This window comes from Pelophylax lessonae, assembly GCF_965119305.1.
Source record: "Pelophylax lessonae genome assembly, chromosome: 11".
NCBI lineage: Eukaryota > Metazoa > Chordata > Amphibia > Anura > Ranidae > Pelophylax > Pelophylax lessonae.
In genome coordinates, this window is record NC_138778.1 from 174,089,775 (window position 1) to 174,102,448 (window position 12,674).

Below are 12,674 nucleotides of genomic sequence, written 5' to 3' on the forward strand. Positions count from 1 at the left end.
CAGAGGTAGCCGCGACTGAAATTCCTTTTTGGTACTGGTTAGCCTACCAAAAGGGCGAAAAGATTTTCCTTTACCCAAATGGGGTCGTTTTGAAACAAACCCCTGTTATTTCCAAACGCATGGCTAGGCGCTATCAGTTTGAGGAATCCCTCTTTAAAGGATAGACGGTACCACCTGCTGTCTTGCCACAGACTGTTAGGATAAAAAGGACCTCGTAACTAACTTTCTGCTCATAAAGAGTTTGTTCGTTCCGCGAGGGCGGGCGATAAGGCGATACCCTCCAAAGCCCCTTCAGAGGGTTTTTCAACAGGGTGCTGGTCGGCTAAACAAGAAGTCCGGCTCAGCCAAGCCTGAAGAATACAGCCTGATGCGCCCCTACCCATCTCTGGGGTGGGGGGATGTCTTCACCGGTTTCCGGATCCATGGCTTGCCAGAACCCCGGACTAAGGGGTTTGCGAGGTCATACGGTCAGGATACAGGATCGAGTTTCGATCACTTCCACCGGTACGATTCTTCCCTTCTAACATTGAACGGTTTCAGGGGTTCTATTCGAACCTGTTCACAATGCCCAGGAAAAAGGGCAAGGTGCGTCCAATTCTGTACTTGGAATGTTGGATACATCCTGGGCAATAAAGTTTCTCCTTGCGGAAAAACTCCAGAAGGTTCAGTCAACGATTCGGATGTTGCTGTCCGTCAATTGGCTGGGACGGATGGTGGCCTTCTTAGAGGCAGTACCGTAGACCCAGTCTCATACCCGAATTCTCCTGAAGGAGATTCTTTTCTTATGGAATCAGAATTCTGATTTCCTGGACAATCGGATCCGGTTGAGCGAGCGGACCAGGGAGCCTCCGATGCTCAACCAGGGGAAGTCATTCCTTCCGATAGTTTCCAGGTTACCAATAGGGTATCGGAACTGAGAGCGATCAGATTTTGTCTGATTTACTGCACCGAGCAGCTCTAGAGCAGCCCGATTCGGATCCAATCGCACAATGCCACGGTCGTGACTTATGTCAAGAAAGGGGCACTTAGAGTGTCCTGGTGGCCATCGAAACGACTAGCATCTTTCGTTGGACGGAACGGTTTGTTCCGGATCTCCCCGCAATGTTCACTCAGATTATTTCAGCCGTCAGATTCTGGATCAAGGGGTATGGCCTCTTCATCCAGAGGTTTTTCACTAGCTGTCCCTTCATTGGGGCACCCCGGATGTGGATCTGTTGGCACCTTGGCTCAACAGGAAGGTGCGGAGGTTTGTAGCTCGCACCCGCGATCCTCTAGCGGACGCAGCAGAAACGCAGTATCAGCTACGGCATGCCTTCCATCCTCTCAAGTTACTGCAGGAACTTCTTCGCAGGATAGAGGTGGAGGGAATTCCAGTTATTCTGGAAATTCCGGACTGACCTCGTCGAGCCTGGTACGCCGACTTGGTGAGGCTAGTCGCGGACGCTTCTTGGAGACTTCCTCTCAGGGAGGATTTGCGGTCTCAGGGACCGATCTTCCATCTTGCTTTACAATCGCTGGCTTAATGGCCTGGCCATTGAGACCCAGGTACTGAAGGACAAGGGAGTGTCAGCTTCAGTTATTCCTACCTCTAGTTAAAGCAAGGAAAGCGACTTCCAGCACATGGAAGTCTTATATTGCGTGGTGTGAATCTCTTGGATTTCCCCCACATACCTATTCGGTGACCCGAATCTTGGTCTGTCTGCAACAAGGGGTTGAGCAGAAACTGTCCTTGAGCACTATCAAGGGTCAGGTTTCAGCGTTAGCAATCTTCTTTCAGAAACCTTTGGCTAATCATTCCTTGGTGCGGAATTTCATCCAGGGGGTGCGACATCTGGCTCCGCCAGTGCGCGCACCCTTACCGCCTGGGATCTTAATTTAGTGTGGTCGGTTCTTCAGAAACTTCTCTTTGAAGATATTAGGGAGATTCCCTTGCTTACATTATCCCAGAAGGTGGCCTTCTTGGTGGCCATTTCTTCTGCACGCAGGGTGTCAGAACTGGCCGCATTATCTTGACGTTCCCCATATCTGGTGGTTCATAGGGATAAGGTGATTCTTCTTCCAGATCCATCCTTCCTTCCTAAGTGGTTTTCAGAGTTTTCATCTGAATAAAAATATTGTGTTACCTTCCCTGTGTCCTAAGACTAGCCATCCTTGGGAGTTTGCATTACACTCCTTGGATGGGGCTCAGAAGGATACACTTGACTACTACGAACTTGTTTTCGTAAGACTGACTCACTTTTTGTGATCACGGATAGCCCTTGAAGGGGGTTTGCCTGTGTCTGCCGCGACCATATCTAGATGGACCAGTCAGACGGTGGTACAGGCTTATTCTATTAAGGGTTGGAATCCTCCGTTCCCTGTTAAGGCGCACTCTACTCGGGCGCCTAGTGTCTCCTGGGTCTTCCGCCATCAGGCGTCAGCGATCCAGGTTTTCAAGGAGATGACTTGATCGTCGGTTCATACCTTTACAACATTTTATAAAGTTGATGTGATGGCATCGTCAGATGCCTCTTTTGGCCACAAGGTTCTGCAGGCCACAATCTGAGGAGACTGTTGGTCTACCTCAAGGGTTTGTTGGGTGTTTCACTTAGGTCTCATCTTTTTGCTCGATGAGTCCTTGATGCTTCTGGTTGGCTCCGGTTGGGCCTTCTGGATTTTGATTTCTGTTATCCCACCCCTCATTTGTGGTACTGCTTTGGGACGCCCCGAGTTGTTATTAATCAACGAGGACTATGTCTGTCAATGAGCGACAGAGAAAAATGGATTTTTGTAAAATCTTACCGTAAAATCCTTTTCTCTTAAGCTCATTGACAGACGTAGTACCCGCCCCTCTGTTTTTGAGTTGGGTTGGGTTAAATATTCTAAACACTGCTTTGTGACATAACTGATTTGCTGTAGCAGGAAGTGAGAGGATATACCCTCTGGGACTGCCCCTAGGGTGTGGCCAGAAAGTTTTCTTTCCTGTCTAGTCCTACTCCTGTAGAGGGCAGTATAACCCGAGTTGTTATTAATCAACGAGGACTACGTCTGTCAATGAGCTTAAGAGAAAAGGATTTTACGGTAAGATTTTACAAAAATCCATTTTTTCCACGGACCAGGGGACACATAGGACACAATTGTTTCCTATGTCACTCACTCACACTGCTAACACAGCCTGTGACTGGGCTACAATGCAGACATCATCCTTCAAATAAAGTTTGTACAAAAAAAAAAAGGGAGCTGTGTGATGTGCTGAATCACGCACCACGCTGCCCCCTACTGCAGCCAAGAACAGACTTCTGCTGGAGCAGGAAAGCACTCTGGCAGCTCTCTGTTTGCATGTCGTGAATTCTTGCATGGCCCATTTCTTAACAGACCTTGGATTGGTGGCGGTCCGCGTCCTTCTCCAGCCCTTCGGACATTAGATACCAAATATTGGCGACAACTAAGGCTGGCCATACATGTTCAATTTTTGTTGTACAATTTTCTGATAGATTTACCACAAACCACATAATATGAGGTCAAAGCTAAACAACATTTTCACTTGTATCCAATTAGGCCTTTGTACTACATACTTGAAGGTAAATTTCAAGAAAATTGGACAGAAAATTGGATCATGTATGGCCAGCCTAAGTTGGGCCCAATGTAACTTCTAAATATTTTTTCCCCGGACATCCCTCTTTAAAATAGTCCTAAAGAGGAGCTCCAGGCTACTTCAGAAAAAAAATTAAAAAGCAACTACAAATACTGTAGCTGCTGACTTTTATTATTGGGATACTTACTTGACCAGGAATCCAATTGGGTATGAGGTGGTGCTGCCACCGCCATCTCCACTAAGGGAAACCGGCAGTGAATCCTTGTGGCTTTACAGCCAGTTTCCTACTGCGCTCTCTGTGATTGGGCCGGCTGCAGGGGAAAGAGGAGGGGAGGGGGAGAACTTCCAGGTAAGTTCGCTGCGGCCACAGAGATCATCACATCTCCCTGCTAGCTGCCACAGACACATTTTATGGCATCCAAGAAGGGTAAAACAAAGCCTTTAGTTTTAATTTAGGTAATCCCAGCAGCACCGCTGCTACATGACTGTTTCATGTTAGTCTGTTACCAGCACCGAGCTCAGGCAGGAGATGGCACAGCCAATGTAGGGGGCTTCTATGCCGAGACTCATCCAGACATATCTGCTATTACAGGGAGACATTTTCCTGTAAATGTATGTAGAACTAGAAACCCTAAGGCCGTGTCCAGTCAGATAAGCAGGACATCCATGATCAGATCCCCTGCTGCATCGAACAAGGGAAAGGATGTCCCTTTTGCGTCACGCGAGTCTATTTGTTTTTTTGGTACAAAAGCATTCCAGACCCATAATAGTTCTACGGGCAACTTGCTGTACATGGACTTACTTCAGTGTATTTTAGACCACCACATAAGTTAGGAAAAAAAACCCAGAAAAGTACATAGGACCCTTTGCACATTTTTTCACTTGATTAAAGCCCGTTAAAACAGGTTAGCATAGTGTTTAAAGGGACACCACTCCCTTTACATCTGTGTACAATATCCTTAAATTGTAGCATACTCATTGCTCTTATACAAACTAAAGACTGGATGTACAAGGCCCAGCACAGTGCTGCCAGCATACACCTACCCCTCAGACAAGTAGACAGAGTGTAGTTTATTGGCCACTTGGCTGATATAATTATCTTTCAGCTTTTTCTGGAAGGATCTGTTCACTAGGAAGATAAGCCGCTCAATGTCAATCTCTTCAAGTGAATCAAACCTCAGCATTCGTTCGGCATTTTTGAACAGAGTGCCAGACCCTGTGAAAAGCAAAAAAAGCCAACACACGGGGTTGTATGAAATCTGTAGGCATTTCCTTTTCCTTTAGTAACCAATCAGATCTTAGATTATTTTACTTTTTGTAGAAATGACCACAGCAATCTGTCTATTGTGAATACCTTCCATTTCTGATGGTTTGTAGACAAATGTAATACTGTAAAACAGACATAGCATCCCTATGATGTCAGCCACCCCATAAACCGCCATGTTGTCAGCCTCACCCCTTTCATACAGCTCGGTAGTTAGTTATGTGAAGTTAAAGGCTATCTCTACCTTTTAAAGCGGTAGTATACTCTTTTTTTTTTTCTTTTACCTACAGGTAAGCCTATAATAACGCTTACCTGTAGGTACAATTAATATCTCCTAAACCTGCACGGTTTAGGAGATATTTGCCCTGCATGCAGCCTCTGACTCTAGCGGCGCTTACGCTCTGAAGGTCCGGCGGACCTTCAGAGTTCCACGCCGGGCACTCGCCGGAAAGTGACTTTGCGGCCCCTGCCACTCACAGCGCCGGAGCCGCTGAACCCGGAAGAGATGCCTCGGGAGCATGTCAGCTCCCACAGCATGACCGGAGGTCTGTGTCGGGGCTTTGTTTTAAGGTAAGTATTTCATAATGAGCTAGTATGTGATGCATACTAGCTCATTATGCCTTTGTCCTGCAGGGTTTTTTTTTTTTGTTTTTTTTTTAGGCAGTATACAACCGCTTTAAGACCAAGTTACACCCATATTTAGGCTGTAACATGGTGCCTTGCAGACCCCCACCTCCAAAACAGCCCCCCCCCCCCCCACTGACAGCATGCCAGGGGTTCTTCTTCCCCACAGCAGCTGTCAGATTTAAAATTAGCATGGCTTTGGTTATGCAGTCACAGTTATCTAGGAGTAACCTACAAGTCTCAACTGCCGCATATTTGTAGTTCTGAATGGAACACAAGTATGGGTGGTGATCACTGTACTTGTGGTCATTGACATTCCCCCAGCTCTCTAGCTGTAAATACCTTGATACAGACATAGAGCTAAAATAAGTGTCTGCAGGAGCCTGGCATTGCACATGCGATCCATTGATTGGATTGGCTCATTTGCAAAAAAATAAATAAATAAATTAACATTTTTCTTTCTGCAAATATACGGTGCATCCAGAAAGTATTCACATGGCTTCACTTTTTCCACATTTTGTTATGTTACAGCCTTATTCCAAAATGGATTCAATTCATTATAGTCCTTAAATACCTAAAAAAACAAAACCCCATAATGACAATGTGAAATAAGTTTGTTTAAAATCTTTGCAAATTTATACAAAAAAAAACGAAAAAAATCACATGTACATGAGTATTCACAGCCTTTGCTCAATACTTTGTTGAAGCACCTTTGACACCAATTACAGCCTCAAGTCTTTTTGAGTATGATGCTACAAGCTTGGCACGCCTATTTCTGGGCAGTTTCTTCCATTCTTCTTTGCAGGACCTCTCAAGCTCCATCAGGCTGGATGGGGAATGTCAGTGCACAGACATTTTCAGATCTCTTCAGAGATGTTCAATCAGGTTCAAATCTGGGCTCTGGCTGGGCCACTCAAGGACATTCACAGAGTTGTCCCATAGCCAGTCCTTTGTTAACTTGGTTGTGTGCTTAGGGTCATTGTCCTGTTGGAAGATGAACCTTCGCCCCAGTCTGAGGTCCTTAGCGCTCTGGAGCAGATCTTCATCAAGGATGTCTCTGTACATTGCTGCATATAGCTTTCCCTCGATCTGGACTAGTCTCCCTGTTTCTACTGCTGAAAAACATCCCCACAGCCTGATGCTGCCACCACCATGCTTCACTGTAGGGATGGTATTGGCCAGGTGATGAGCGGTGCCTAGTTTCCTCCAGACATGTCACTTCCCATTCAGGCCAAAGAGTTCAATCTTTGTTTCATCAGACCAGAGAATTTTGTTTCTCTTGGTCAGAGTCCTTCGGATGCCTTTTGGCAAACTCCGGGTGGGCTGTCATGTGCCTTCTCCTGAGGAGTGGCTTCTGTCTGGCCACTCTACCATATAGGCCTAATAGGTGGTGTGCTGCAGAGATGGTTGTTCTTCTGGAAGGTTCTCCTCTCCCCATAGAGAAACACTGGAGCTCTGTCAGATTGACCATCAGGTTCTTGGTCACCTCCCTGACTAAGGCCCTTCTCCCCCAGTCGCTCAGTTTGGCTGGGCGGCCCACTCAAGGAAGAGTCTTGGTGCTTCTAAACTTCTCCAATATACGGATGATGAAGGGCACTGTGCTAATTCAGACCTTCAATGCCGCAGAAATTTCTGCACCCTTCCCCAGATTTGTGCCTCGATTCAATCCTGTCTCGGAGGTCTACAGCCAATGCCTTGGACTTCATGGCTTGGTTTGTGCTCGGACACGCACTGTTAACTGTGGGACCTTATATAGACAGGTGTGTGCCTTTCCAAATCATGTCCAATCAACTGAATTTACCACAGGTGGACTCCAATAAAGTTGTAGAAACACCTCAAGGATGATCAGTGGAAACAAGATGCACCTGAACTAAATTTTGTCATGGCAAAGGCTGTGAATACTTATGTACATGGGATTTTTTTAAGTTGGGATTTTTTTAAGTTATGATAAATTTGCAATGATTTCAAACTAACTTTTTTCACGTTGTCATTATGGGGTATTGTTTGTAGAATTTGAGGAAAAGAATAAATGTAATCCATTTTGGAATAAGGCTGTAACACAACATAAAATGTGGATCAAGTGAAGCACTGTGAATCCTTTCCGGATGCACTGTTGAAGCATTTATCAATTTTATTTTGGTTTTTTTTCTTGCACAAAGGGGATTTCGCCCATGTATGGATAATCAACAAGTCCACTTACAGGGGTGTGGACGTTTTATAAAAATACTTATCCAAGGGACTAAATCTAGATCCCAATCTACTTGTCCTGTTAAAAAAAAAAAATTGAAGGGTTGATGTTTTTTATTAGGGAGAGGTGCTTTGGGGAATATGTGGGGCTTTATGTTGACAATGCCCTGTTTATCTCCTAGTCACTAGCAGGATGGGGAGAGACCTTGCAGTGTGATTGGGGGCTTGTCAGGAAAAGGGAGTGCTGGCCCCCATGAGTAAAAAAAAAAAAAAAAAAAACTTATTCCTTTAAGTTACTCTTGCACATGGAAGCACTTGGGTGCTCAGCACAAGTGCATGCTGAGCAGCCAAATCCAGGGCCATCTTACCGAATGGTCACACTGGGCAGTTGCCCGGGGGCCCTATCTGCCCAGCCCCAGCCAAGCATTAGTCCCGATTCTCATGTGCATTCCGCCGCCGCACTTAGCAGGTGGCAATTGCCTATCGGCCCTGCGCTGCTATTAGGCCACTTGGGCTGTGGAGGTGGAGCCCCCAACTGCAGGAATACCTGTCCCATCTCCACGGGAACAGGCACACACAGGACAGTTGAGTCTGACTTCCAATCGTGTGTGTTCACCGGACCCAGCCGCCCAACTTGAAAGCTGTCATTAGCCTGGCACTGCTGTACCAATAAATATCGCCTTATCTATAATTTGCATTTTTATTCTCGTGGGTGATTGTGTAGGCAGGGCCCCAGACCACTGCATTGCCCAGGGCCCTTTAATGCTCTTAAGATGGCACTGGCTAAATCAAGCTCCAGTGTCCACTCTGTTAGACCCTGTTCACACCTGCATGATTTCCTGCACAGCAAATAGCATCATGTACAGCTTGTCGCCCAAAAAGGAGCAAGGGCTTATTTTGGGGGACAAGCTTTCACGCAATGCAATTTGCTGTGATTGCCATGCAACAATCGTGACAAAACGGTTATAGGTGCCACTGAAAAATGGCACCTGAACCTGGGTTTTGCGATTGTGATGTGTTTTGTTTTTGTGGGCAGAATCGTGATCCCAAAACGCTCAGGTGTGAATGGAGCCTAATGCCTGGTACGCATGATAAAAAAATCAGATGAGAAATATCACTTTCAGATCGATCGTATGGATAATTTCACATGAACTGTCATGATTGGCTCTCAAAAGCTGTGTAGGAACAATCAGATTATCAAAGGGACAAGCACAAAAATTTTTCCCGTACGATACCAGAACGATTTTCTGTTAACCACTTCCCGAACACCTGCCGCCTATTTACTGCGGCAGGGTGGCTCTCCTGCGCAAACCGGCATAGATCTACGTCGGTCTCGCGCTGGAAGCTAGGGGGGGGAGCGCATGCCGCCGGTGGCGCGCTCCCGTCCCCAATCAGCAGCGGGGAAGTCGATTCATGGGGCAGGCGGTTCAGATTACTGGATGACACCCGCGATCGCTCCCCGCTGAGAGAGAAGGACAGTCAGCTGTTGTAAACACAGCAGACTGTCCTCCCTGAAATGATCACAGAGCCCCTGTGATCCTTCTATATAGGATCACATGTCTCTGTTAGAATCACTCCTCTAGGCTCACATTTAACCCCTTGATCACCTATACTGTTAACCCCTTCCCTGCCAGTGTCTTTATTACAGTTACAGTGCATATTTTTAGCACTGATTACTGTAGTAATGTCACTGGTACCCCCAAAAGTGTCAAAAATGTCAGTTAGGGGTCCGATCTGTCCGCCACAATGTCGCAGTCCCGCAAAAAATTGCAGATCGCCGCCATTACTAGTAAAAAAATTATTATTTTTTATTTTTGAGAATGTCATATAGCAGAATGTGAAAAATATTGTTTTTTTTTCACAATTGTCGCTCTTTTTCTGTTTATAGCGCAAAAAATAAAAATCGCACACGTAATCAAATAGCACCAAAAGAAAGCTCTATTTGTAGGAAAAAAAGGGCGTAAATTTTATTGGGGTACAGCATCGCACAACCGCGCAATTGTCCGTTAAAATAACACAGTGCCGAATCGCAAAATAGGGCCTGGTCATTAAGGGGGCAAATCCTTCCGATCTTAAAGCGGTTAATCAGTACAGTATTCATCTGAAAAAAAATTGAGTGAGTAAGACTGCACATGTTCACAAATGAGAGAATACAATACATCACTTCCAAAGTTATATTCTGTCATATGAGAAATTTTGCAAGTTTAGTAAACTCTTAATTTTTGATACGAGACTAGCATGCAAAAAAAAAAAAAAAAACAACAAACAGATGATCATTTGTCCGATATTCTCATAGTGTGTACAAGGTTTAAGCCCTGGTTCACACACATGCAATTCTGGATGCATTTTTAGAACGCACAGAGTCGCATAACAGGCTAGATATTATGAGTCCCTATTGAGGTGGTTCACACAGATGCAATCCACATGCATTGCGTTTTGAGTGAGATTTCGAAAAGGGTCCTGTGCATTCCAGACTCGCAAACGAGAGGGCTCTTTCAGAGTCAGTCAGCGATCCGCCTGCTCAGTGGGGGATCTAGTCCGCTGATCCCCACTGAGCAGGCGGATGACAGGTCTGTGTCATGGACACAGCCCACTTTCTTTTATAGGCGGTTGGATGGAAACCGACCTCCTGTCCATTTTACATCCAGCTGTCATCCGATCCATCAGATGGATGAGGACCGGATCCCCCATCTGTCGGTTTTTAGCTGATAGGATTGGATGTCGGCGGGTGTATACAGACAAATGTCTGTTTAGATCTGCCGCTCCATCGAGGGAAATGGATGGTCCCATCAGGTCCGACTAAAAAACTGACAGCTGGACCCAATCGGTCTGCCCATGTGAAAGGGGCCATAAAGTATAGTGGCATGCAGAGATAAGTGTTCACATAGGATTGCTATTGACAGGTGTTTTTGGCCCTCCAGCTGTTGTGGAGCTACAACTCCCATCATGACTCTGCCTTTGGGAGTCATGCTTGTAACTGTCAGCAGTTTGCAATGCCTCATGGAACTTGTAGTTCCACAACAGCTAAAGGGCCAAAGGTTGAGCACCCATGCACTACACCAGGGGTCTTCAAACTATGGCCTTCCAGTTGTTCAGTAACTACAATTCCCATCATGCCTAGTCTTGTCTGTGAAGAGTTTTACAATGCCTCATGGGATGTGTAGTTCCACAATAGCTGGAGGGCCGTTGTTTGAGGATCCCTGCACTACACTATCCAAATCTTATAAGATTGCGTTTACTGAATGACCTGTTAGCAGCCCTAGGCTTTTTCTTAAAAAAGCTTGCCTTTACCCCAGTCTATACCACGCCTCTCTCCACCATCTCACCTTTATTGCTGAAGAGCTCACTCAGGAGCATACGGGCAGAGGTGATGACAGCAGTAGAAGATGGGGGCAGGCGGTTCAGTAGATCCACAATGACAGTCACTTGCTGACGCTGCCTCTCACTCATCCACACAGCATTCCTCATTAGTTCCAAGTCTGCTGGGAGATTGACATGTTCCACCACCTGCACATACACAGCTTTATAAGGGTTATGGGCAACAGCTTATAAATAAAGCAGGGATGAAATCTTAAACAACTTACATTCTCACTCAGGTCCCTCAGTCCTCCAACTGTATTTAGGAAGATGATTTTAAGAGGGTTCAGTGCCCGGGAGATACTGCTGGTCACTTCTATAGAGTCCAAAAGTACTGACCGTCCAGATGGTGTCTCACCAATGGGACAGATGATGGGAATGTTATGAGAGTTGAGGCACCAAGTAAGAAGATCGGTGTCCACCGAAGAAATCGATCCATAACTAGTGTGTAAAGAGGAAAATATAAACATAGAATCGTGGACTGACAAATCCAGACACCAGGACCTGCTCATGTTAGGATTCTACTGTGGATTTTTCTAGGTCAGCTATTCATGGCTGCAACAAAACCTTTCTTGGAGGATAGCTGAATGTAGCGAATACAAAGTCCATGTATTCATATGGTTTGGTTGAAGAAAAGACACGCATCTTTAAAGGTTCAATCAGACGACAGAATGTGCATGGTAGCCAATCAGGTTCCAGATTTTATGGTCAAAGCTTAATTGAACAAGCTGAAGTTAGAAGCTGATTGGCTACCATGCACAGCAGATTTTGCACTAGTTTTAGTAAATCAACCCCTTTGCATCCTCAGAACCCTAAACCTAGTTGGTTGAGAGGATTGCAAAAAAAAAAAAAAAAAATAATTATAATACACACACACACACGCATCTCCTAAAATTAGATCATCAAAAAGTTAATTTATTTCAGTAATTCAATTGAAAAAGTGAAACTATTTTATATAGATGCGTTACACACACACACACACACACACACACACACACACACACTTCAAGCATTTCTTTCTTTTAGTTTTAATGATTATGGCTTACACACACACAGTATCTCACATAAGTGAGTACACTCCTCATAATTTTGTAAATATTTTATATCTTTTGTGACCACACTGAAGAAATGACACTTTGCTGAAGAAAAGTGAGTGTACAGCTTATATAACAGTGTCAATTTGCTGTCCCCACAAAATAACTCAACACACAGCCATTAATGTCTAAACCGCTGGCAACAAAAGTGAGTACACCCCTAGATTAAAACTTCCAAATTGGGCCCAAAGTGTCAATACTTTGTGTGGCCATCATTATTTTCCAGCGCTGCCTTAACCCTCTAGGGGCAAGGAGGTCACCAGATCTTTACAAGTTGCCACTGGAGTTCTCTTCCACTCGACATCACGGAGCTGGTGGGTGTTAGAGACCTTGCGCTCCTCCACCTTCCGTTTGAGGATGCCCCACAGATGCTCAATAGGGTTTAGGTCTGGAGATATGCTTAGCCAGTCCATTACCTTTATCCCTCAGCTTCTTTAGCAAGGCAGAGGTTGTCTTGCAGGTGTGTTTGGGTTATCATGTTGAAATACTGCCGTGGGGCCTTGTCTCCAAATGGAGGGGGATCATGCTCTGCTTCAGTATGTCACAGTACATATTGGCATTCATGGTTCCCTCA

At 45.4% G+C, this 12,674-nt stretch overlaps 2 protein-coding genes across 3 annotated transcripts in view; one reads left to right on the top strand and one right to left on the bottom strand.

The window, feature by feature from the left end:
* The window catches only part of PYY (peptide YY), a 338,368-nt gene that overhangs the window by 84,753 nt on the left and 240,941 nt on the right, over nucleotides 1–12,674 (top strand). The window lies entirely within an intron of this gene.
* The window catches only part of NAGS (N-acetylglutamate synthase), a 37,344-nt gene that overhangs the window by 10,739 nt on the left and 13,931 nt on the right, over nucleotides 1–12,674 (bottom strand). Inside the window, exons 3-5 of the mRNA XM_082271293.1 lie at nucleotides 11,234–11,447; nucleotides 10,976–11,156; nucleotides 4,619–4,790 (exon numbers count right to left, since the gene is read on the bottom strand). Coding sequence (XP_082127419.1) covers nucleotides 4,619–4,790; nucleotides 10,976–11,156; nucleotides 11,234–11,447 — 567 coding nt within the window. The remainder of the gene's footprint in view (nucleotides 1–4,618; nucleotides 4,791–10,975; nucleotides 11,157–11,233; nucleotides 11,448–12,674) is intronic.